A 21,265-nucleotide genomic window follows, 5' to 3' on the forward strand; every position below is an offset into this window, starting at 1 on the left:
CCGATTCCGAAAAAGGGTAACCCCTAAAACGTGGATACTACGGAATATGCGGGAAACCTCGATTCCTAGAGCGCTGAAACGGAGGAAAACGTGGAACAGTCGTTCATTGACCTCTTAGTGCAGTGCTTCTCAACCTTTTTGTCTTCGCGGACCCCTTTTCGACTGTCACCGACCCCGCGGACCCCCGCAAGTTTTCGTTCAAAATTAGCTCGATTATCGTTCAGCCGTGACTAGTCTCGTGCAAATATTGATTGCAGGCAATTGATAAACAGTCACAAAATGATAATTAAGACACACTATACGTAGAAATTGGGCAGACTTTTATAATTTTGAAGGAATTTGTCTAGCTATATTCATTGTCTTGAAAATTCGCGTCTTCGATTTGATATGAACGAGTGCCGAAAATCCATTTCCACTAAGATATAACGTGCCGAATAATGTAATATTAACGCTTCAGACGACAGATTCTGGTGTGGGTCTTTAATGAACATATGACGTCCAGCCTAGTCATTTCTATCCAGCATCTCATATTGCAGTTTTTTATTGGTTGATTAGGCTATATCACAAAAGAAAATGGATTTCGTGGAGAGTTTCAATTATTTCATTGGGACAGATTCGTAAAAATTATGGAATTTCTGTTTCAAACGACTGTTTACTAATTTGCTGACACTGAGATCACCAAAATGTTTCGCAAGCATTTACAAGTCACCATGTTTGATTTTGCTACCTCCAACATGTCATTTCTCCGAAAACGTCAACAAAACATCTCTAATCAGCAATATGTTTGCACCAGCAGGCAATTGAGACAATTAAAATGAGTTTGCACAGTCGGATATTTCATTTCAGGCGACCATTGGAATGATTTGAGTTCTAAAAGTTTTATCAATTGCGAAGCGAAATGGCTCATGCTTTTCCTAATTGAAAAATAAATAAAAATAGGTCGTCAATCATTTTACAAATTTAGAGGCTTCGTGGACCCCCTGAAAATGTTTCACTGACCCCCAGGGGTCCGCGGACCCCCGGTTGAGAACCACTGTCTTAGTGGGAACCAGACTTGGACAACTAGAAAATTTTCAGCTTTTCTGAATTAGATTAGAATTAGAATTAGAGCTCCACAGTTTTTTCAAACTAGATTAGAATTAGAGCTACACAGTTTTTCCAAATTAGATTAGAATTAGAATTAGAGCTACACAGCTTTTTCCAGATTAGATTAGAATTAGAATTGGAGCTAATTAGTTCGCAAAAACTTGGAAATTGAATGAAATTGTATATGGGAAATGAATACAACAAAATGCAGTTCACATCAAATCACAGTGCGTGGTGCAAAACACCGTGAGGCGATAAGCGCCACATAATTTTGTTCAATAAACAACAACAACAGTGCATTCCGATAACCATGAGAATGGTTAACTTCTGTAAATCAAGCTTGGCTCGATTTTTACTATACTTCAATAAAATATTACATCTTTTATGGTAACCGTGGGCATCGCCCATGTTAGTCAGAATGGGGTAATTCCATGTCTGATCAACCACAAAAATGGATTTCGTCACCACATAGTGTCAGATTTTGCTGAAATTTGGCTCAAAACATCATGAAGTATAGCTCACTAAATCGCAATTTATTTGAAATGAATTACTTAAGTAGTTTTAAAGTTATCGCATGATGAAAAAAATGCTTTTCATGCCCCTTCAACCATGAAATTGAACGGCTGTTTTTAAGGATATTTGGAATTGTCTGTAAATGAGCTACTTTGACCTTAGAATGTTGTTCACTTTGTTATGTTGTATAAATTGATCTATTCTATCATTCAAGTGCGAAATTAATGATTTTTGGTGCACGGCCCAGAATTTAGCTCAAGTTAAAAGACGGTGCCTCTGGAAATCACTCAAGCATGACGATATTTCAGGAGTCTCCCTCTCATTTCTGTCTACTTGAAAAAAGTTACGAAGGGTGTCAAATGAAAGCTGTTGTAACATAGATTCCTTAGCAAATAAGTTTTTATGCAATATTTACTCACAAAGTTTTGAAAACAGGATATATTTCGGGCATCCCTAAAAGACGGAGAAGCGGAGGCAGCGGAGACAGCGGAGAACGGACCCTAAAACGCGGAAGCAACGGAGCGGCGGTGAGAGCCAAAAATGCCGATTCCTAAAAGACGGAGACAGCGGAACTAGCGGAGAGCGGAGCTTTCGGTCATTAACCTTTATAGACACGCGCGACATAGCGGACGGATATTGAAAGCGGAGTTCGACACCCCGCGAAATGGACATAGCGGACGGTTATATAATATAGAAAGCGGAGATCAGGGCGTATCGGAAGATGTTTCGAAGCAGCGGAGAATAACGGAGAAGTCAGCCATACGAGTTTCAGGGCAATTTGGTGACTGATTGCCCATCGATGAGATGACATAGCGAATGGTTATAATATACTGAAAGCGGAGTTCGGGGCGTAGCGAAATATATTTCGAAACAGCAGAGAATGACGGAGAAGTCAGCCATACGAGTTTCAGGCCAATTTGGCGACTGATGGTCCATCGATGAGATGACATAGGGGACGGTTATAATATACTGAAAGCGGAGTCCGAGGCGTAGCGAAATATATTTCGAAACAGCAGAGAATGACGGAGAAGTCAGCCATATACGAGTTTCAGGTCAATTTGGCGACTGATTGCCCATCGATGAGATGACATAGCGGACGGTTATAACCAGAGGTGGTCAAAGTAGTCGAAAAATCACCTGCGCAGCGCTTCGCGCGCAGTGCTGGATACGGAGTGACCATCAGAATGATTTCACGAGAGTATCGGTGAATATAATTTAGGTAGAAGGTTGGCGTGGTTCCGTTCCACATTGTCGCCCTTCGTCCATATCAAATAATTCATCACAGTATATATGGCTCATCATAACGCTTGAAACTGATGTTTCGCAATCTAACATTTACTTGTCATATCGTAATCTTGCCTGTCCATGGCGTGTCCAAATACGGTGAACTCGGCCCTTGGTGAATTCGGCCCCACAATATTGCAATATATACTATATAAAACAACTTAGTTGCTCACACAATTATCGTAATCAATCCTTCTCTTTTAAAAAATCAGGTGACATAAATGCTGCCAGAATATTTTAAAATCCTCTTAACAATCCTTCTAGGTTCTGCACATCTATATTGACGCTCACCCACAGTATGTATTAATTTTTTAGGCTGTGTTGTACATGCATGGTTGCAACCGATGCTAAAATGCCTCACAGCTAGTCGGTACTTTGATAAATGTGCACTGTTAAAAGTTATATTACATCCTAGTATGCAGCACTGCCTCACTATGCTCAAGAATCCAACAAAAACTAAACCAATTGGGGAAAATCAGTGAATTAGTACGCCAGAAAGGTCGATTGCAGCACTCCCCCACAGTCGACATACGCAATCCCGTAGGCCTACCTCTACTCAAGCATATCCCGCGACGGACTGATTTCGCCGGGAATCTATCTTATAGCGTTAAGGGGCGTGGCAGTCTCCAATCATTGTATATATATCATTGTTTATACCAAAATATTCATTAATTCCTGCTACAGGCAATTATTTTTTCAAGTCATGACCCTAGTGTGCATGCCTCCTATTTACAGCATCGTCTAGGCCAGGGGAGGGCAACTTTTCCGGTCGACGGGCCAGATATAGGAAAATTAGGTACTTGGCGGGCCGGATTGTTGAATCCATACAATATTTGCCCATTTATCTACATATACAAGGAATAAATCGTATTTAATGAATGTATTCTAACAAAGCAATGTCACTACAAAGCCATTTTTCATCGATAATGACGAAGATAATGTGGATTTGAGAACATCATTGTAATGCAGGCGCCGCCAGGTCTGCTTCTCTCGGATCTATGAACACAGGGTGCAATCCTCAATTACGATTTCGATAAGCCTGGAACCCCAAATTTACCAAGATATCATTTCATTCGGGTTGAATATATCGTGAATGCCGATAATGCAAGTCTTCTCGCTTCGACGAACTTACGCGCAGCACCGTAACTGCCGCACCCCAAACCCCCCAATTGGGGGGGGCCCGAGCTCGAAGGGGGCCCAAAATTATTTCGTGAATTAGCATAAATCATAGATTTTTTGCGCGCGAATTCAAGTACCCATTTATCTTTATTATTGGGTATTGGGCCATTACCGCGCCACGACCCACCAAGACATACAATCAAGTTTTAGGCCATATAACATGCGACTCCAAGAAGTGTGCCAGAACGATCGGCAGCGAGAAAAGCTTGGCCGAAAATGTCTATGCCCTTATGCAGACCGAAGACTTCGTTATATATACAAAATACATATAGGTTTAACTGTCCATAGGAGTCTAAATGACTGGCGCCGAATCTTCCTGTCTTTGCAATCTGAACCCAGGGATATATAGAACTATAGTTCTATATATCCCTGTCTGAACCTCACAAGACAAAATACCATCCCGCTGGGAAAAATTTTATGCCAGTGAAGAAATACCAATTTGAAATCGTGTGCGTCTCTTAGTTTAGAAGCCTACGTTTGGGCGATTCTATATTTTTTGATATCGCAGACTGGAAGTCACGAAATAACATCATGTAACGAAGTCATATCATCGGGTCCGCCCGCCCGAAGATGTTTAATCATTATTTACGGTCCCTCTTGTTTTCAAGACACTTCACTCAGCTCTACCGGCAAATCTAATTACGTGAGTAGAGAGGACAATAAATTGATAGCATAATATATATGGAATCGCCGATCTGATTGACCGATTTTATCATAAATTATCGAACATTTTCGCGCTTCGCGCTGGCTCACAATACAGTACGGATAATTTCGTGACAAACGCGAACAACGTGATTGGGGGGGTCGTTTTATCACCCTATGGGAGTCCAAGACCCACGTTTTTGGGGGCCTGACGAGGTGCTGTTTCGTTCCTGCCAACGGGTATACGCCCGAAGATGTTTAATTATTTTGGAGTGGTCCTACCTTTTCAAACACACCTGACTCAGCTCTACCGGCAAATCTGATTACGTGAGCAGATAGAAGATAGAAATTGATAACAATATATGCGATTCCCGATCATACTTACCGATGAAATCATTAATTCTAGAAATTTTCCGCGCTTCGCGCGCTTAGGCGAGAAAAGCTTATTCACTAAAGAAAATCCCAATGAATATGATGAATAGCGGTAAAGAGTGTACCGCCGGAGGGGGGTCTGGGGTCTAGAAGTTGGGTCTATAACCCTATGGGGGGCCCAAGACCAAAGTTTTTTTTGGGGGGGCTGACGAAGTGCTGCTACGGCCCTGCTTACGCGTAACCTTCACGTTCGCACACTGCGCTGCGCACACAGTCACTAAAATATCACGTACTAAGCAAGTAGTGGGGAATCTCGGCAGACTGGGATCGCGGGTCACATCATCATGTACGACGGGAGACTGTCCGCGGGCCGGACAAAATCCCGTCGAGGGCCGGATCTGGCCTGCGGGCCGTATGTTGCCCGCCCCTGGTCTAGGCCCATGTGAGCGTCTAATCTCAAAGACTACTCCGAGTCGTTTCGGCACCTTCCTATCATCATTGTATTGCAGTCTTGTGATGTTTTGAAGTGATGGAATTATATGATAAATTTTGAAAATTGACCCTGTTGGAAGAGTGGCCAATTTTGAGCTGGGGACCCCTGGTCCAGACTCAGGGGATGTCTGATTTCAAAAACTAATCCAAATTGTTTCAACACCTTCCTATCTTGTCATTGTATCGTTGTCTTGTGGTGTTTTGAAATGATGAAGTTGATAAACTGATGATGAATACTGATATGTGGTTTATCTGGGTATCTTTGTAAGGAAGTCGTCAGAACAACGACGCAATGGAGAAGGAGCCCAGGTCATAGAAGTTTACAACGTTGCACGTAATCGCGTGGTGTTCTGAACCGATGCAATTTTAATTTATGCTTAAAATTTGTGCCAATGATCGTTTGCCCAGAGTCGCTGTAGCGAATATATCATGTGCGTTTTCTGGAAGCTACTGGCCAAGCCTCCAGCAACTCCAGCAGCAGGCTGACTTATCATGGCAAGGGATTTGAGATTTAGAACTTTGGAGGTGCGTTTTACGACGTTTAGTAACTTGCAAATTAAAAGACGGTGAGCGCTAGGCGCCTGAGTTTATTTGCGTTCCGTCGCAAGTAAGATAGTAACATATATGGATGCCGCGTTAGGCAGTTTTGCGGATCATTATTGAATGTGCACCGGCAATTGCCAATTGAGAATACACCATGTTTACTTTGAAAAAATGGTCAGATCGGTCTTTAAGAATTTCATCAGATCAACCGCAACAATATTGCGGTACAATGATAAGATCGAAAGAATTCCAAGCGACTTACTGAAGTCAAACTAAATGAAATTTCCTACCTAACCTATACGAGTAACTGAAAAATAAAGTGGTAAAATGTTGTGCACAATTACGGAATGCACACTCGATGAGAAATGGCCTACACAATTTTCACGTTGCCTGAACGCGATGTAAAGGCATGTTACAAATTGTATTATATTTTGTTGAGTTTTGTCAGGTCATAATATAACGAAATTCGAAGGATCGTATGGGAATAACCTATATTGTCTGAAAAGTGCCTGCACCGTTGAGATATTATCACTACATCGTAATGTTAGGTGATAGTCATATGTCGAATCGTTGAAACTACCGGTAATATTTGAATATAGATTAATTATATATACCCTGAAATTATTTTAACAAATGTGATATGTCAATCAATCACCTTTACCATGTATGAAAGTTGCTTGTAGAATGATAACCAATATTTTGTCTTGAAGATGATGAAACAGACCTGAGAACAATTTTACGCTCATATACCGATCATTGTATCAATTATGTAACGACGCATTTCGCATAGCGGTATACTGGTAGTGTTTTTCAACCCCAATATTACACTGCACTCCGAAGTATACAATTGGTTTTCGGTATTAATAGTTTTCATTCTAATTGAATATAAACCAAACATTCTCTCTGATAGTATTATTGTTACAGATCTTGATAGGTAATTGAGAAATTGAATATGCCAATTTCAAAAGCTGTTCCCGGTAAAAAATATGGACGTGCTGGCCGTTTCGAGGACAAGGAAAAGCCCACTCAAATTAGGGAGAGCAACATTACGGCCGCAAAGGCAGTGGCAGATGCCATCAGGACAAGTCTTGGACCGAAAGGGATGGATAAAATGATCCAGGACGAAAAGGGAGATGTTACCATCACGAACGACGGCGCTACAATCTTGAAGCGAATGAAAGTGTTGCACCCTGCTGCTAGAATGTTGGTCGAATTGTCGAAAGCTCAAGATGTCGAGGCAGGAGATGGCACCACGTCGGTAGTTGTACTCGCCGGCAGCCTGCTCGACGCCGCTGCCAAGCTCTTGGGTAGAGGCATTCATCCGACCATTATTTCCGATGCTTTTCAACAATGCGCTGAAAAAGCAGTGGATGTTTTGACAAAGATGTCTCGACCGATTGAACTTTCCGATCGGGAAACTCTTCTTAAAAGTGCTTCCACTTCTCTCAATTCTAAGGTCGTGTCGCAATATTCAGGTCTTCTTGCTCCTTTGGCTGTCGACGCAATCTTGAAAGTTATCGATCCGAGCGTGGCAACCAACGTAGATCTCCGCGACGTGAAGATCATCCCGAAAATCGGAGGCACTATTGAAGATACTGAATTAGTAGAAGGGTTAGTGTTGACCCAGAAGACTGCAAGTGGATCGTCTGGTCTTCAGCGAGTGGAGAAAGCAAAGATTGGACTGATCCAATTCTGTTTGTCTCCACCCAAAACCGATATGGAGAATCAAGTGATAGTTTCTGATTACACACAAATGGATCGGGTGTTGCGTGAGGAACGTCAGTACACCTTGAACCTCGTGAAGCAAATCAAGAAAGCGGGTTGCAACGTTTTGCTGGTTCAGAAATCCATTCTGAGAGATGCTTTGAGCGATTTGGCTCTTCACTTCTTGAATAAGATGAAAATACTTGTTGTCAAGGATATCGAGAGGGATGAGATCGAATTCGTTTGCAAAGCCACAGGATGCAAACCCATCGCGAGCATCGATCACTTTACACTGGATATGCTGGCTACTGCGGATATGGTTGAAGAAGTCAGCGTAGGGTCAGGGCGAATTGTCAAGGTGATGAAAGTTTATTTTGTAAATTATTGTAAGATATTTGAATTAGTAGAGTGTGTACTTCATTTATATTTTCAATATTTATTTGATTTAGTGAAGTGTTACCCGATTGTGGCTACATCTCTGGTCTCGCAACCGGAGACTCTGGATTCAATTCCCACTAGCTGCCCAATAAGACCTTTATCGCTGATGAGCATAACCACTAACCAGTGATGGTCCCGAGCAGGTGTATCTGCTTTGTTACTGTTGGCAACTACGTCGTCATCTCATCCAGGAAGTATTTAATTATTCCACTTGGATAGCATCAATATTGTGATTCTTCCATGAAATATTGCATTAGTCTACTAATTAGCATTAATTCTGTAGCTATGTCGACTATTCCAGAATTACTTGCTGGAATAGTCGCCGAGATGGTTGCCCAACATCGAAGCTACTGAGGTAGAATAATGTATCTTTCCTGGAAGAACCGACAAGATGGTTGTAGACATTGGTAAAATTGATATAAATGTCCCAAGCCCTGGTAAATTGGTAGGGTTGCGGCACGACGGGCACACAATCGAGCACTGATCCATTGTAGTTAGTAACCCCACAAACGGGAAAAGACTGTCATTTGTAGAGTCCTAACCAAGCGATGTGTTGCAGGTGTCGGGCGCTGCCGCAGGAGGTAAAACGGTCTCTGTCCTGATGCGTGGATCCAATAAGCTGGTGCTCCATGAAGCCGAGCGTTCTCTGCACGATGCTCTGTGTGTTATTCGTTGTCTTGTGAAAAAGCGCGCCACAATCGCAGGAGGTGGAGCCCCTGAGACTGAGTTGGCGATTCGTCTCGCTCAGCACGCCCGCACTCTCGGAGGAATGGAGGCATATTGCTTCGCCGTAGGTTGCTCTGATTAAGGTGATTTGGTTTATTTGTTATATAGCCATTGTGTTTTGCAGCAATATGCGGACGCAATGGAGGTTGTTCCTTACACTTTATCTGAAAACGCCGGGTTGAATCCGATCAGCACTGTGACAGAGCTTAGAAATCGTCATGTGAATGGTGATCACAACGCGGGAATCAATGTCAGAAAAGGAGGAATATCTGACATGGCGGAAGAGAGCGTAGTCCAGCCGTTGCTAGTCACCACAAGCGCGATCGAGCTTGCCACAGAGACTGTTCGAAGCATACTGAAGATTGACGATATTGTCAACACTAGAGGCGGTTGAATTTTCATCGTTGGGATGTTTTTGTAGGCTGTTTGCATGAAAAGTAACGTGTTGTTTGATGTCCCTTTTGCGTTTCCATAAGCCTGTTTGTTACCATCCAACCGTGAGATTTGCGAGGCAGTTTTGTTATAAATACATGGACTCAGTGGAACAGAGTATTTGTTCTACAAGGGTGGGTAGAGTGAAAAGTGGCCAGAGAACATTTTGTTGAATTGTACTACCTGAAAGTGTGGAATGAACATCGGCACTCTAGGATCTATGGATTGCAACAGGCAGATGTGATTATACAGCGGCATACACACAGATCGTGTGTATGTATATCATGGCTGGTGGTGTATATCCCGGAAAAACATCAAGCACTGAAATAGATGACGTCCTTTCCTTGATCATATGATTTTAGTGTGCCAGTAAGCGTCGTTACTAGGGCTGGGCACGATGATACGAGTACTCGAATCTGAATCAAGTATTAATTTCAATGATTCGAGTCGAGTAGCAAAAGTCGATTTTTTCGAGTACTGAAATTATACGCTTATCGCCACTGAAAGTTAATTTATCATCTAGAATTATAGTTTCGATACTATCATCCACTAGTGAAGCCTTGATTGGCGGTATCGTAGCATACTAAACATATCGTACGAAGGTTACTGGACATAGCACATTTCCGAAGTCATGATTATCCGACAACATTGTCACCAAGTGGAATGAAATCGGTATGGTCGAAAAATACCAAAGTATCATTTATGAGATGGATAACAGGCATTATATTCTTTGTGGTGGCATAAACGGTACATATTTGAACTTTGACGTATTACATTCTGTTATGATGTCATAATGAGTGATACTCGATTACTCGACTCGAAGCATATTACGTGATTCAGAATCGAATCACTCAGGTACTCGATTTTGCCCAGCCCTAGTCGTTACCTGCATTTCTGTTTAAGAATAAGCTATAATTGTTATTGAACATCCTTGATCACATGATTTTAGTGTGCCAGTAAGCGTCGTTGCCTGCATTTCTGTTTGAGAATAAGCTATAATTGGTATTGAACAACTTTCATTGATGTCCGAACCTGTGATATCAGCATTATGACGAACTCAATGACAAGAAGCATACACCTAATTCGGCTGCGACCTCATACACCAAGTATCAGGCCCTAAACTTACTAGTCCTAAAATTGACAAGTGCTATTACACAAAACACTGTAATCGTTGGAAACTACATGCTTATAAATCCGATAACAGCGCGGCGAAATCAAAATTCGTGTTGAGACTGACAAAGATTCAAGACAAAAAATACAATAGGACGATCTTGTCACCGAATAACAAGAAACTACATCAATCCGGAAAGCTTGCTCCATAACATGCACGATGTAAACAAAAATTGTCTCGTGTTGTTGATTCAATGCTCATCCGCATCTCTATCCCAATCTCCTCTCTGCTTCGGTGCCTTGGGACCTCCAGCCGGTTTCGCCATTATGATCTGGTCTACTCGAAGCACAGTGACTGCCGCATTCGTAGCAAGCTTTATTGCCCAATGCTTCACCAAATATGAATCCAGCACTCCTGCTTCTACTGCGTTGAAGGTACCTCCTTCTTCGATATCAACGCCAACACTGGTGTTTTTATCGTCTTGGTGGGCGGCGTACAGCTCGGATACAATCTTGGTCGGGTTAAGACCTGCATTGTCGGAGAGTGCTCTTGGTACAACCTCCATGGACTGGGCAAATTTCTTGATCGCATATTGCTCAAGTCCGGGATGTGACTCTCCAAAACTCTCAATTCTTTTACCTAGTTCAATCTCAGTAGCTCCTGCCCCTGCAACCATTTGTCGGTCTCGGGTGTACACTTTGAAGTTATTGACACCGTCATCCACAGCTCGTTCTAAATCATCCATGATGTTGTTAGTAGCAGCTCTTAGTACTACAGTACACACGGCACTACCATCCTGTGGTTTTTTCTCGAACACAACGACAGAAGTGTCTCCAACCTCATCCATACGGACAGCAGCACAATGTCCGATTTCCTCTGGCGTCGGCGCGGTCAGTCTTGGTAACGCCGTGCCTTGGACTGTCCTGCACAGTCTTCTGAGATCAAATTTAGAATTTAGTCTCACAATCATCAACTTGTACTTATTTGCAAAGTGAAGACCAAGATCACTGACTTTTCCACCGGTTACAATGCAATTGACGCCCGTGGCTACAATCTCTTTGACGTGCTTTTCAAATAAATCCTCTTCACCCTTACTGAAATTTTTCAATTCTTCCGCGTTTTTAATTAACACAGTTCCTTTTGTTTCAGTGGCCAGCATGTCAAATGGGCAACTGTAAACCGCAACTTTTGCGCCGTCGACGCGAGTTACATTGCTTTCACTTTGCCGTTGGAAGACCATACCATGAATTAGTTTAGAACATCCCACTCCTCCTCCGAGAATTTTCGTCGAACGAACATTATCTACATTGAAACTCAATGAATTTTGAGGTAGAACAGAGACGCAAGCATCTGATATAAGTTTGGCCAAGAAATCTTCATTGCCATACTGCTTGCTGGCGATAGCGGATTTCATGCACCGTGCAACTTCTTTGCTATCACGCATATCAGCTACTTTACTTACAGTAAGATCTCTTAGCAATTCCAGAGCTTTTTCACCTGCTCTTTCATAACCTTCGATAACTTCAGGTATTGAAAGACCCATGCGCAACAGCTCTTCCGCATGTTCCAGAAGTGCACCGGCGAAAATTAGGACAAAATTGGTTCCATCTCCTACCTCTTGTTCACACATTTGCGATGCCAATACGATCATTTTCGCTGCCGGATGCTGAACTTCAAGCTCTTTTATGACGGTAGCAGCATCGTTGGTGACAAAGAGCTTTTCCAGATGGTTTATCACCATCTTGTTCATTCCATGTGGACCGAAAGCAGATTTGGTTGTAGCAGCCAGTTCTTTACAGGCACTTATGTTGCGATAAACTGCTTCTTCAAGACCATGATAATGCTTTGCGCCATCTTTCATCATCTGGGCGAAGCCGGGAGCTTTCGGAATTCTGAATGCCATGTTTGCTGTGCCTGACCAAATCGGATTTACAGTTTACAGAAAGATCTGAAACATAACTGACGATGTAAGTTTTCATAGAAATCACTCATTCGACTAATTTCAACAGTAATACCACTCGAAATTCAAAACTAATCTGCGATTCACGCCCCACACATGTTTGTAACGTGCGTTTTCAACGGAAACTTTCCAGAACTCTCTCGCCCGTTACGTAAATTCTACACGGAAAATCTACATCGCTTCTTGTAATGTATCACTGAGCTATGTTCAGTATAGATTGAAAAGACAAAGAAAAATGAGTATAAAACAATTTTATACATTGTAAAATATGACTAAGATGGAATATTATGCCTGTACAGAATTGAAAAAAGAATCACATAAGAATCATATTTATCAAACCAACAATACCAGAATTGAGCAGAATGGCATGCATATCATGATATATAAATGAAAAAATGATTAGCATTGTATTTATTACCACTATAAGATATACATTGCTGCAGAAACATGATCGTCGAATAATTTTTTTGGTTATAAAAGTTTTTGCAACTTGTCATGCATGTCGCTGAAAATGATTATTGTGGTGACGTCACGCAGGGTAAAGGAGTTTGTGCAGAGTGCAGGTAGCTTAGGCCGGTATCAACAAAGGATGCGAGTATATTTTGAAACTGAAGACCTACATCCGTTAATTTTCTTTAGACACTGAATTGAGTAGACGATTAAAAACATCCGTTCATAATTTACAGTAGGTTTTCGTGATCTCCATGCCAGCATAAACCGCGGATGCGAAAACCCCACCTTTGGTTCTTTGGAAACACCAGGCGCCGGTATCAATCGTCCCTGCTTGAAAACTGAGAAGATATACTGACGGGTGGAAGAATGTCGTACAATAATGACAGATCGTCTGGATCCACGCGGGAACCCGAAGTGGCTCATGATCCTTCTGCGGGAGGTTTATTCACAATGGATTTTAGAAAGTAAGTGTGTGTGTGGACCTATGGCACTGGCCATGTTGAAGAAAAAAAAAAGAATTGTACAATAAATTAATGAGGGGTATCAGTAATGAATCAATGCATCAGTAATAATTTTGCAGCGACTCTGACAACTGTTCAGCAATTCAATCAATGATTGCAACTCTGTCAATTACAATATTCCTATTGTTGAAATATCGCAACAGAACAATGGCTTTCAATCGTCCCAACTGACCAAAATGTCCACACATCTGAGTCAGATGACTCCTGACCACCCCCTTCCCCCAGCCAGGTATAACAGTTTTTGACAACCAAATCCACTATCATTGGAATAAAATGAATATGACAGGATTGTCACTCATGAAATAAGTCCTATATCATCTGTCACGCCAGTATGTAATGGTTGTGTTGACAAAATGACAACAGCCCTGATAATTGCATATCTGCTTTCATACTGATTGCAACCACATAAGCAAGAACATCAGCAGAGCATGGGAATCCCCAAAAAATCATCCTCGAATTTCGAAACTGGCATTGCTCATTGAAGGATATATTCATATTGAAATAAACCCAAATATTCATTTCATTTCAATATGAATTTATTATATAATTGAGTACTGAAGTTCCGCACCTCCAAGATTCTCAACAATTACGACGTGCCGATTATTTTTGATGGCCATTTTTTCTTCCCGGCTACCGACATGCTTTCACTCCTCGTGTGCGATTACATATTGTAAGTCGCATGTAACGTGCGTTTTCGTGCATCTGTACGGATGCCTGTCTCAGCTTTGCTCTGCTCTCTCCTTAACACACCTTTGTCAGAAATCACACAATCTCTCAATCGCCAGTTCGGAGAAATACATTCGTAACCGTGCAACCACATGAAACACATCAGAAGTCCTGGAGAAACTCTGCTCGACTTCGTCCAGGCATATCTGGCATGACGATCGGACTGAGGTGTCTGATGCATTGTGTCACTATGCAGCAATTGTTCATAGCAATGCTGATTTGCATCATAATTACCATTATAATATTTCCATTTTTGGAATCAGTATGAAAGTAACATTCGACTAATGGCATTTTGGAATTATCTGAGGGTGCCGACTGCCCAGTCCATACAACCCACTATGATTGGTCCTATAACCTCCTCACCTATTCTGTTGTTGCCCAGGTATAATTATTCTATGAATTAAATGTACTCTCAAGTAAATACAAATTGAATGTAGGCTATACCCCATATGCTATTGTATCAAGTTGTCTACTGTATTATTCTTTTAAGCGCGAGTCTATAGGCCTATACTATGTAAAATCTCCAGCGTTGTAGCTTGATGGGAAAATCTCAAGGATCGTATTGCTGATACCCTTCTGTACGGTTACACAGTCATTTGCACGCAAATATTTTTTTTTTGGAAATTTTTACATACCGGTACTCAATCTGTTTGTTATTGGTTTTCCGGTCGACGAAGTATTATAATCTCTCTCTCTCTCTCTCTCCCAACTGGCTTGAATCGTGCTCATTAGATAAAAAATGATTTGTAGCACACAGCAGTGCTTGAAACAGTACTATTTTATAAACTGTACAATTGTAGTTGTATATATTGTATAAGCGAGTCTGTCCTGTCTCGCGAGAGGCGTCCTGATGTTGCGAAAATCAAATCAAGTTTCATTATTTCTTTTTATGTTTGCAGACATGAAGATTTAAAGAATATGTTGGACTCCAACAAAGATAACATCAAACTCGATGCCATGAAAAGAATTATTGGTGTAAGCATTAAATGGCACTTGAGTTTTCATACTATTATTGTTCTGCAGTTTTGTTCATGAATTGGATAAATCAGGAATGAGTGTTACACCAAGACCTGATTATTAAGATGTGACAAGCAGCACAATTATTTTTACACCCGATAAGTTTGACACAAATGGATCCCAATCCAAGCAATGCTGTTTCATTGCTCACTTTTTCTCATGAAATTGACATCCCTTTGACCAAGTGCATTCGAAAGTAATTCATGCCCCTCCCAGCAGATAACTTGGGCTGTTGCTGAGAACTGATTCAGTGAAATTGTGATCTGAATTACATATAATTTGTAATTCTGAACATTTTTCAGTTCGAGCTATGGTGGAATGTGGATTGAATAATTTAAATTAGGTTCCGATGAATGAACCAGAAATGAGCTAGTCATGCTTGCTTGTAGGCCTTAGATGGATTTACTGACTCACTGAGAATGGAAAAAATATATATTGTGAAACATGTTGGTCACATTAGAGAGGAAGGACCAAGGGAGATGTTGGCTTCTTAGACTGCTGCACATTGTCGTTTTGACTCTCTCCTATTCATTCATAGCATTGTTTAGGCCTATAGTGTAGTACATCGTAAATTGTTTGTCATGAGTCGATCCAAACAATAGAACCGGATGTAGCTGCAGACCTGCAGTTGATTATGAATATGATAGTGAATAGTTTAGCATTATTTAGCAGGAAAATTTAATCAATTGACGCTTGTAGCGGGCTTGTGGTATTTAGCGCGTGTCCTATTAGATATCTCGTGATATTTTATTGTTTCAATATACACAATTTCTTGTTCGCTTTCAGATGGTCGCGAAAGGGAAAAATGCTTCTCATCTGTTCCCTGCCGTAGTAAAGAACGTCGCTTCCAAGAATATCGAAGTGAAGAAACTCGTTTATGTGTATCTGGAAAGATACGCTGAGGAACAACAAGATTTGGCGCTACTTTCAATCTCAACGTTTCAACGCGGCCTCAAGGTATGCAGAATTTTGGTTATGTTGCACACCAACGCATGGCCAGAGGTTCTTGATATTATGGACAGTGACACTGTGACTCGTGTAAAAGTAGTATCGTAAATTTTCAGGTATTTTCAAGCATTCAAACTGTCTTCAAGTAATTAACTGAAAACCAACTCATGCGACTGCAGTAATTTTCATGCCAGGAACTTGAAATTTGGAAAGATCTGTCCATAAATAAAGCGATAGTATTTATGGTACTTCTATCATTACTTATTTAGTATATTCTAACTGTCTTGCGGAGGTTCTGCTTGCCCTGGACATCTCTACATTACCAATCGGCTGTGGCTGTTTGACTCCTACAAATGCTGCGAATTTGTCAGTCAGTTTGATAGAGTATGACAAGTGCAGTAGATAATTTGACCACAAGAAGTAACTTGAGTATGTTAAGCTCTAATTAGAACACAACTGCCCACGGTGTATGTAATCTGATTGCTTTTGTTCCATGTAGGATCAGAATCAGCTCATTCGTGCCAGTGCGCTCCGAGTTCTTTCGAGTATCCGCGTACCCATCATCGTTCCGATCATGATGCTGGCTATCAAAGAAGGCGTTAATGACATGTCACCCTTTGTCAGAAAAACCGCCGCCCACGCAATTCCGAAGTTGTACAGGTCAGTAGGCTGCCCTCTTGTCAGGTTTCGTCTGATGAATAATAACGGGGAGGGGTTGTGATTGTTAGCTTTTTGTTCATATTTTTTTTCAATAATACTCGAAATTGGATTTTGGTGCCCAGGCAGACGGAAAAGGAAAAGGCCTTTTTGGCTTTGAATATTTATGTGGTTAGTTTACCTTTTTATCCGTCGAAATTCATGTTTTTCGAGAAAATGATCAGCATGCAAGCATGCTCTACCAGTACAGAAAACATGAATCTTGTTATAGGAGAGTAGAACTAAATTCTATCAGCAAAGACAATGCTCGTTTTTATGTATTCGGCTTTATGATCGTGTCGAGCGGCTTGTAGATGGCGGGGTGAGTAAAAACGTACCCCTTCGTATTTTCACTCAAACTCCAGCTGTTAGGGAAATTCGCAATCTCGGGGCTCTCTGTTAATTTTAGTATTCAGCTGTGTTGGTATGACTCGGGTCATGACTTGACTCGAGTCAGACTCGAGTAAACTTTTTCGTATGACTTTACTCGAGTCACTCTGCAAAAATGACTTGACTTGACTTGACTCGACGTGTCAGAATTGCGGATTGACTCGTGACTCGAAGCAAAATTTTCGAGTCAATTTCAAGTCGTCAGGTAGTTGATGTCGACTATATCGCTGTATCTTGTATAAGTTCGAATCGTTAACGATACGCTGGTATAAGATGTGAGAGCAACCAATCACTTGACAATTGTGCGTTTTACTGAACCTCCGTTGTTATATCACGAATAAATTGATCGCAAACGCAGTGATCGGAGAATGCACCTTACGTCGTCGTGAGCAAGTAATAAAGTAATATACTAGCAATGCGCTCTGTTCTATAAACTGCTCACAGTGCCCGGTGCTGATATGAAGCAACCCTCATGTATGATTTAAATCGGACGAATATCGTTCATACGTTTATAATAGTGTATCATGGATATGTAGGGGGTAGGGTATTGCATCATATCTTTTTCTTCAACTTTCTTAGTGACTTGACTTGACTCGTCAAAATGTGCAATGACTCGAGACGACTCGTGACTCAAAGGTGGTGACTTGATCCCAACACTGGTATGCAGGCTGTGACATTCTCCATTCTGATTGGATATTTTGTGTTAACAGTCTGGATCCGGATCAGAAGCAGAATCTGATCGAAGTGCTGGAAAAACTGCTCAACGACAGAACGACGGTTAGTTTTTGCCGCTAGAGATGCTGACTGCTCCGAGGCTCGCTCTAATAGCGGAAACCGTAGCCTGGGAAATGCGTGAATGTCAGAACTCGGGACATGGGTTTGGTTTGACCTGGCAGCTTCTGTCAGCTCTGTCTGTCTAGCTCGGTTTTGACCATTTGAAATTTAGGAATGTTATTTTGAGCGACAGAAAATAGCTTTCTGTGTAATAGGAAACCTCTGAAAAGTACCTTCATAAGTAGTTTAAAAAAGAAGGTTGATTAAAAAGCTTCTTGGAGGTACAGAACTTCAATATAAAATTGAATAGCATATTTATATTGTAAAACCCCGAATATTTTTGGCTGACACTCGTCAGGGGCAATCGTCGGGAACTAGTAGAGAATTGGAAAGATTCGGTCGAGGGGTTGCGTACTTTTAGTAGTGATTCGGAAGAGGCTACTTTCAAAAGATCCATCTTTTCGACAACGCAGAATGACCGGCTAACTACTTTTGACTGTACAAAAGCCCGTTTTTAAAGAGTAGATAATTTTGCGTCGAAAACTGTTACTGCAGACATAACCGCGAGTAGAAGTACTTCGTTACTGGCCACCTCTGTTTACGATCCCACACACTCGGGGGGGGGGGGGGGTAACATATCACTGTTAATTATTTTGGTGATGACACCTAAATCGATTGCGAGCGTCGTTTTGCATTTGTTATTGTATCACTTGAAATTCAAGAAACGTCTTTTCAATTTTCCAAGTGGCGTAACATACATGGATCGATTATACCATTGAATAATGTATCCATATCGAAATAAACTCGGATATTTGCTGCTGACGCTCGTCAGGGGTAACCGTCAACAGCTAGTACAGTACAGAATTTCATCAATATATGCCAACCCAGTTTGTGTCAACAGAGGGAGCATGTAAATTGTATAACATCTAAAAACAAATGCTTGGAACTGAAGCAATGTGTTTGATTCAATAGTTTGAATTTTCATGCCGGTCACGTCATACTTGGTAACACGATTGTTGATGTACCGTGCAATGTTCTTTTCTGTTGTTCATGGTCACTCCTGACGAGTGTCAGCCGAAAATATTCCGGTTCATTTCAATATGAATATATTATTCAATTGCATATTGAAGTTATGTATATTCAAGAGTCTATTCAAATACGGACCAATGCGAGGCGTTGAAAAATTTTACACCATGTCTACTTTTTTCAGTTGGTGGCGGGCAGTGTCGTGATGGCATTTCAAGAGCTTTGTCCGGACAGAATCGACCTCGTGCATCGTCATTATAGAAAGCTTTGCGGGCTGCTAGTCGACGTTGACGAGTGGGGCCAGATAGTTATTATCGATATGCTGACCAAGTACGCCCGAACGCAGTTCTTGGATCCGAATAAGGACGTGAGTGTGTCCGTACTGCTTTTACTAAAAAGGGGTGATTCCCATTCACTGCGTTTGCTGTGTTTTAATCTTTTAATCCTGCGTTCGTCATTATTGATGTATTGGATTTCTGTCTGCGAATCGTCAATCGATCGCAATAGCTGGCACTCTTGATAGCAGCGTTTCCATAGCATTCCTTATTGATTGCTCTATCCGCCTACGGCAGTTGTTCCTCAACTTTTCCACTCTGTGGCACACTGGCAAGAGAGGAAAAGCTGGTTTAAAAATTATTTTCACATGTTAATGTGATGGATATGCTTATTCATTTCAACATGTACTACTAAGTTTGCAAACATTTCGTTGTCAATTCCAAGAAATCTCGCTCGTTTACAGCTTTCAAATTCAGTCGAAACATGAAAGCCACGTGCACGTAGCCATGAAGATGAAAATAACAATATATTTTGATCATGGAATAGTATCTGGAAGCAAATGAGAGCCAAAATTTATGCAGTTATTTCCCAAAATTCCAAATAGACTGCCGTCACACAGTTTAAATCACTCTCCTATACATAAGTGTCCATGTTAATGCACATTTCTTACTATTATTTCTGTGGCGTTCCGTGACACCACAAGATAAAATCTGTTGGAAATTTCACTAACTCGTCTTGTCTAAATTTGACGGTACACTTCTAATTCATGGTAGAGATTGAAAGCAGTAAAAGCCCAATAGCTGTTTTGGCACATGCTATGATAAATAGTACAACAATGGGCCGTAAACTGTGCTTCTGGGAGATTAAGGCTATGTTGCCACCAACGCTTAAATGCAATAAGGTATTTAATCAGTTCATATTTCCAGTACTTATCTTGTATACCCGCTGCCAGTTACGGATCATGTCTTGCAGTATATTTTCAATTCGGGGATTAAAAATGTGAACAGTCAGATGATGCTTTGTTCAGGTTGATGAAGAGAGCATTTCTGAAAAGCCATTCTATGATGATGATGATGATGAGGAAGATGAAGAAGAAGAAAAGAAGAGAAAATCTTCCAAACCAAAATATGTGATGGACCCCGATCATCAAATGCTTCTTCGTTGCGCCAAGCCTCTGTTACAAAGCCGGAATTCAGCAGTACGTACATTTCTGTATGATGTGCAGTGTTTGTTTTAGGGCATAGCTGACATTTTGGTGACGATTTATGCGGGACATGGGGCTGAGGTCGTGTTTCCATCATGTGGGAACAGCTGGCTACGTCATTATTCTACAGCATTGCCACGATGAGTATTTTGCCCAAGAATACAACCCTTGTTAACAGATAGGACTGTTGAATAGTATATTCATATTTGAATAAACCCGAATATTTTTGACTGAGACTCATCAGGGATAATCGTCAGCAACTAGTAGAGAATAGGAAAGACCATTGTATATCAACAATCTTATCACCGAATATTTGTATGTTGAAGTATTGCAACTCAAAGACACTCTTCAGATGTGACAGTGACGTTTTGCATTGTAGTAAAGCAGGCTACTTTTATGCCAGGAACAGCAATGAAAATACATCCCCTGATGCTGCTAATGCGATTGTTTCGGGCACTGAAATATATGGGTTTGCCTCTGCGGGTATTTTATCCATGAGAATTATAGTTTTGATACTTTCTTCTTGCCGTGGAAGCCTTGAAATCATCCCAGCATCTGTCACCTTTAGCACAATGCGATGTTCGTTGGTGGAAGCTACATTTCTGGGAAATAGTCGTTGACCGCAGCATTTCATATAAGCGTTATAAAATAGATATCGTTGAAAAATACCAATCAGTCTTCAACGTAGTGTAACTGGACTCGAGTTGATTATTTGTGGTCGCATTGAAGTTAGGTATTTGTACTTTTCAAGT

General features: G+C 41.2%; 3 protein-coding genes across 4 annotated transcripts in view; 2 read left to right on the forward strand and 1 right to left on the reverse strand.

The window, feature by feature from the left end:
- The first annotated feature begins 6,990 nt into the window (after window positions 1-6,990).
- Window positions 6,991-9,524, forward strand: LOC145446393 (T-complex protein 1 subunit delta-like). The gene is made up of 3 exons (XM_080324680.1): window positions 6,991-8,173; window positions 8,813-9,043; window positions 9,104-9,524. The coding sequence occupies exons 1-3, from the start codon at window positions 7,064-7,066 to the stop codon at window positions 9,371-9,373; spliced, it is 1,611 nt and encodes a 536-aa protein (XP_080180806.1). The 5' UTR covers window positions 6,991-7,063; the 3' UTR covers window positions 9,374-9,524.
- A 1,037-nt stretch (window positions 9,525-10,561) lies between these two features.
- LOC145446392 (T-complex protein 1 subunit theta-like) lies at window positions 10,562-12,501 on the reverse strand. Its single transcript, XM_080324679.1, has one exon. The coding sequence runs from the start codon at window positions 12,423-12,425 to the stop codon at window positions 10,773-10,775; it is 1,653 nt and encodes a 550-aa protein (XP_080180805.1). The 5' UTR covers window positions 12,426-12,501; the 3' UTR covers window positions 10,562-10,772.
- Window positions 12,502-13,024: 523 nt separating this feature from the next.
- The window catches only part of LOC145446972 (AP-3 complex subunit beta-2-like), a 48,707-nt gene continuing 40,466 nt past the window's right edge, over window positions 13,025-21,265 (forward strand). Inside the window, exons 1-7 of one of the 2 annotated variants that reach the window (XM_080325378.1) lie at window positions 13,025-13,399; window positions 15,082-15,157; window positions 15,986-16,156; window positions 16,647-16,807; window positions 17,944-18,010; window positions 19,218-19,400; window positions 20,337-20,507. In XM_080325378.1, the coding sequence (XP_080181504.1) occupies window positions 13,302-13,399; window positions 15,082-15,157; window positions 15,986-16,156; window positions 16,647-16,807; window positions 17,944-18,010; window positions 19,218-19,400; window positions 20,337-20,507 (927 nt within the window). In that variant the 5' untranslated portion in view covers window positions 13,025-13,301. The remainder of the gene's footprint in view (window positions 13,400-15,081; window positions 15,158-15,985; window positions 16,157-16,646; window positions 16,808-17,943; window positions 18,011-19,217; window positions 19,401-20,336; window positions 20,508-21,265) is intronic. The other variant, XM_080325377.1, reaches the window with a different exon arrangement.

The sequence above is a fragment of the Botryllus schlosseri genome, chromosome 9 (genome assembly GCF_051294905.1).
Source record: "Botryllus schlosseri isolate E-star chromosome 9, Bs_hap1, whole genome shotgun sequence".
In the NCBI taxonomy this organism is placed as follows: domain Eukaryota; kingdom Metazoa; phylum Chordata; class Ascidiacea; order Stolidobranchia; family Styelidae; genus Botryllus; species Botryllus schlosseri.

Bases quoted from the DNA above. Each gene is read 5' to 3' on its own strand.
- LOC145446392 (XM_080324679.1), bottom strand. From the start codon at position 12,425: ATGGCATTCAGAATTCCGAAAGCTCCCGGCTTCGCCCAGATGATGAAA.
- LOC145446393 (XM_080324680.1), top strand. From the start codon at position 7,064: ATGCCAATTTCAAAAGCTGTTCCCGGTAAAAAATATGGACGTGCTGGC. The intron at 8,174-8,812 runs GTGATGAAAGTT...GATGTGTTGCAG, and splicing joins GGTCAGGGCGAATTGTCAAG to GTGTCGGGCGCTGCCGCAGG. The intron at 9,044-9,103 runs GTAGGTTGCTCT...TGTGTTTTGCAG, and splicing joins TGGAGGCATATTGCTTCGCC to CAATATGCGGACGCAATGGA.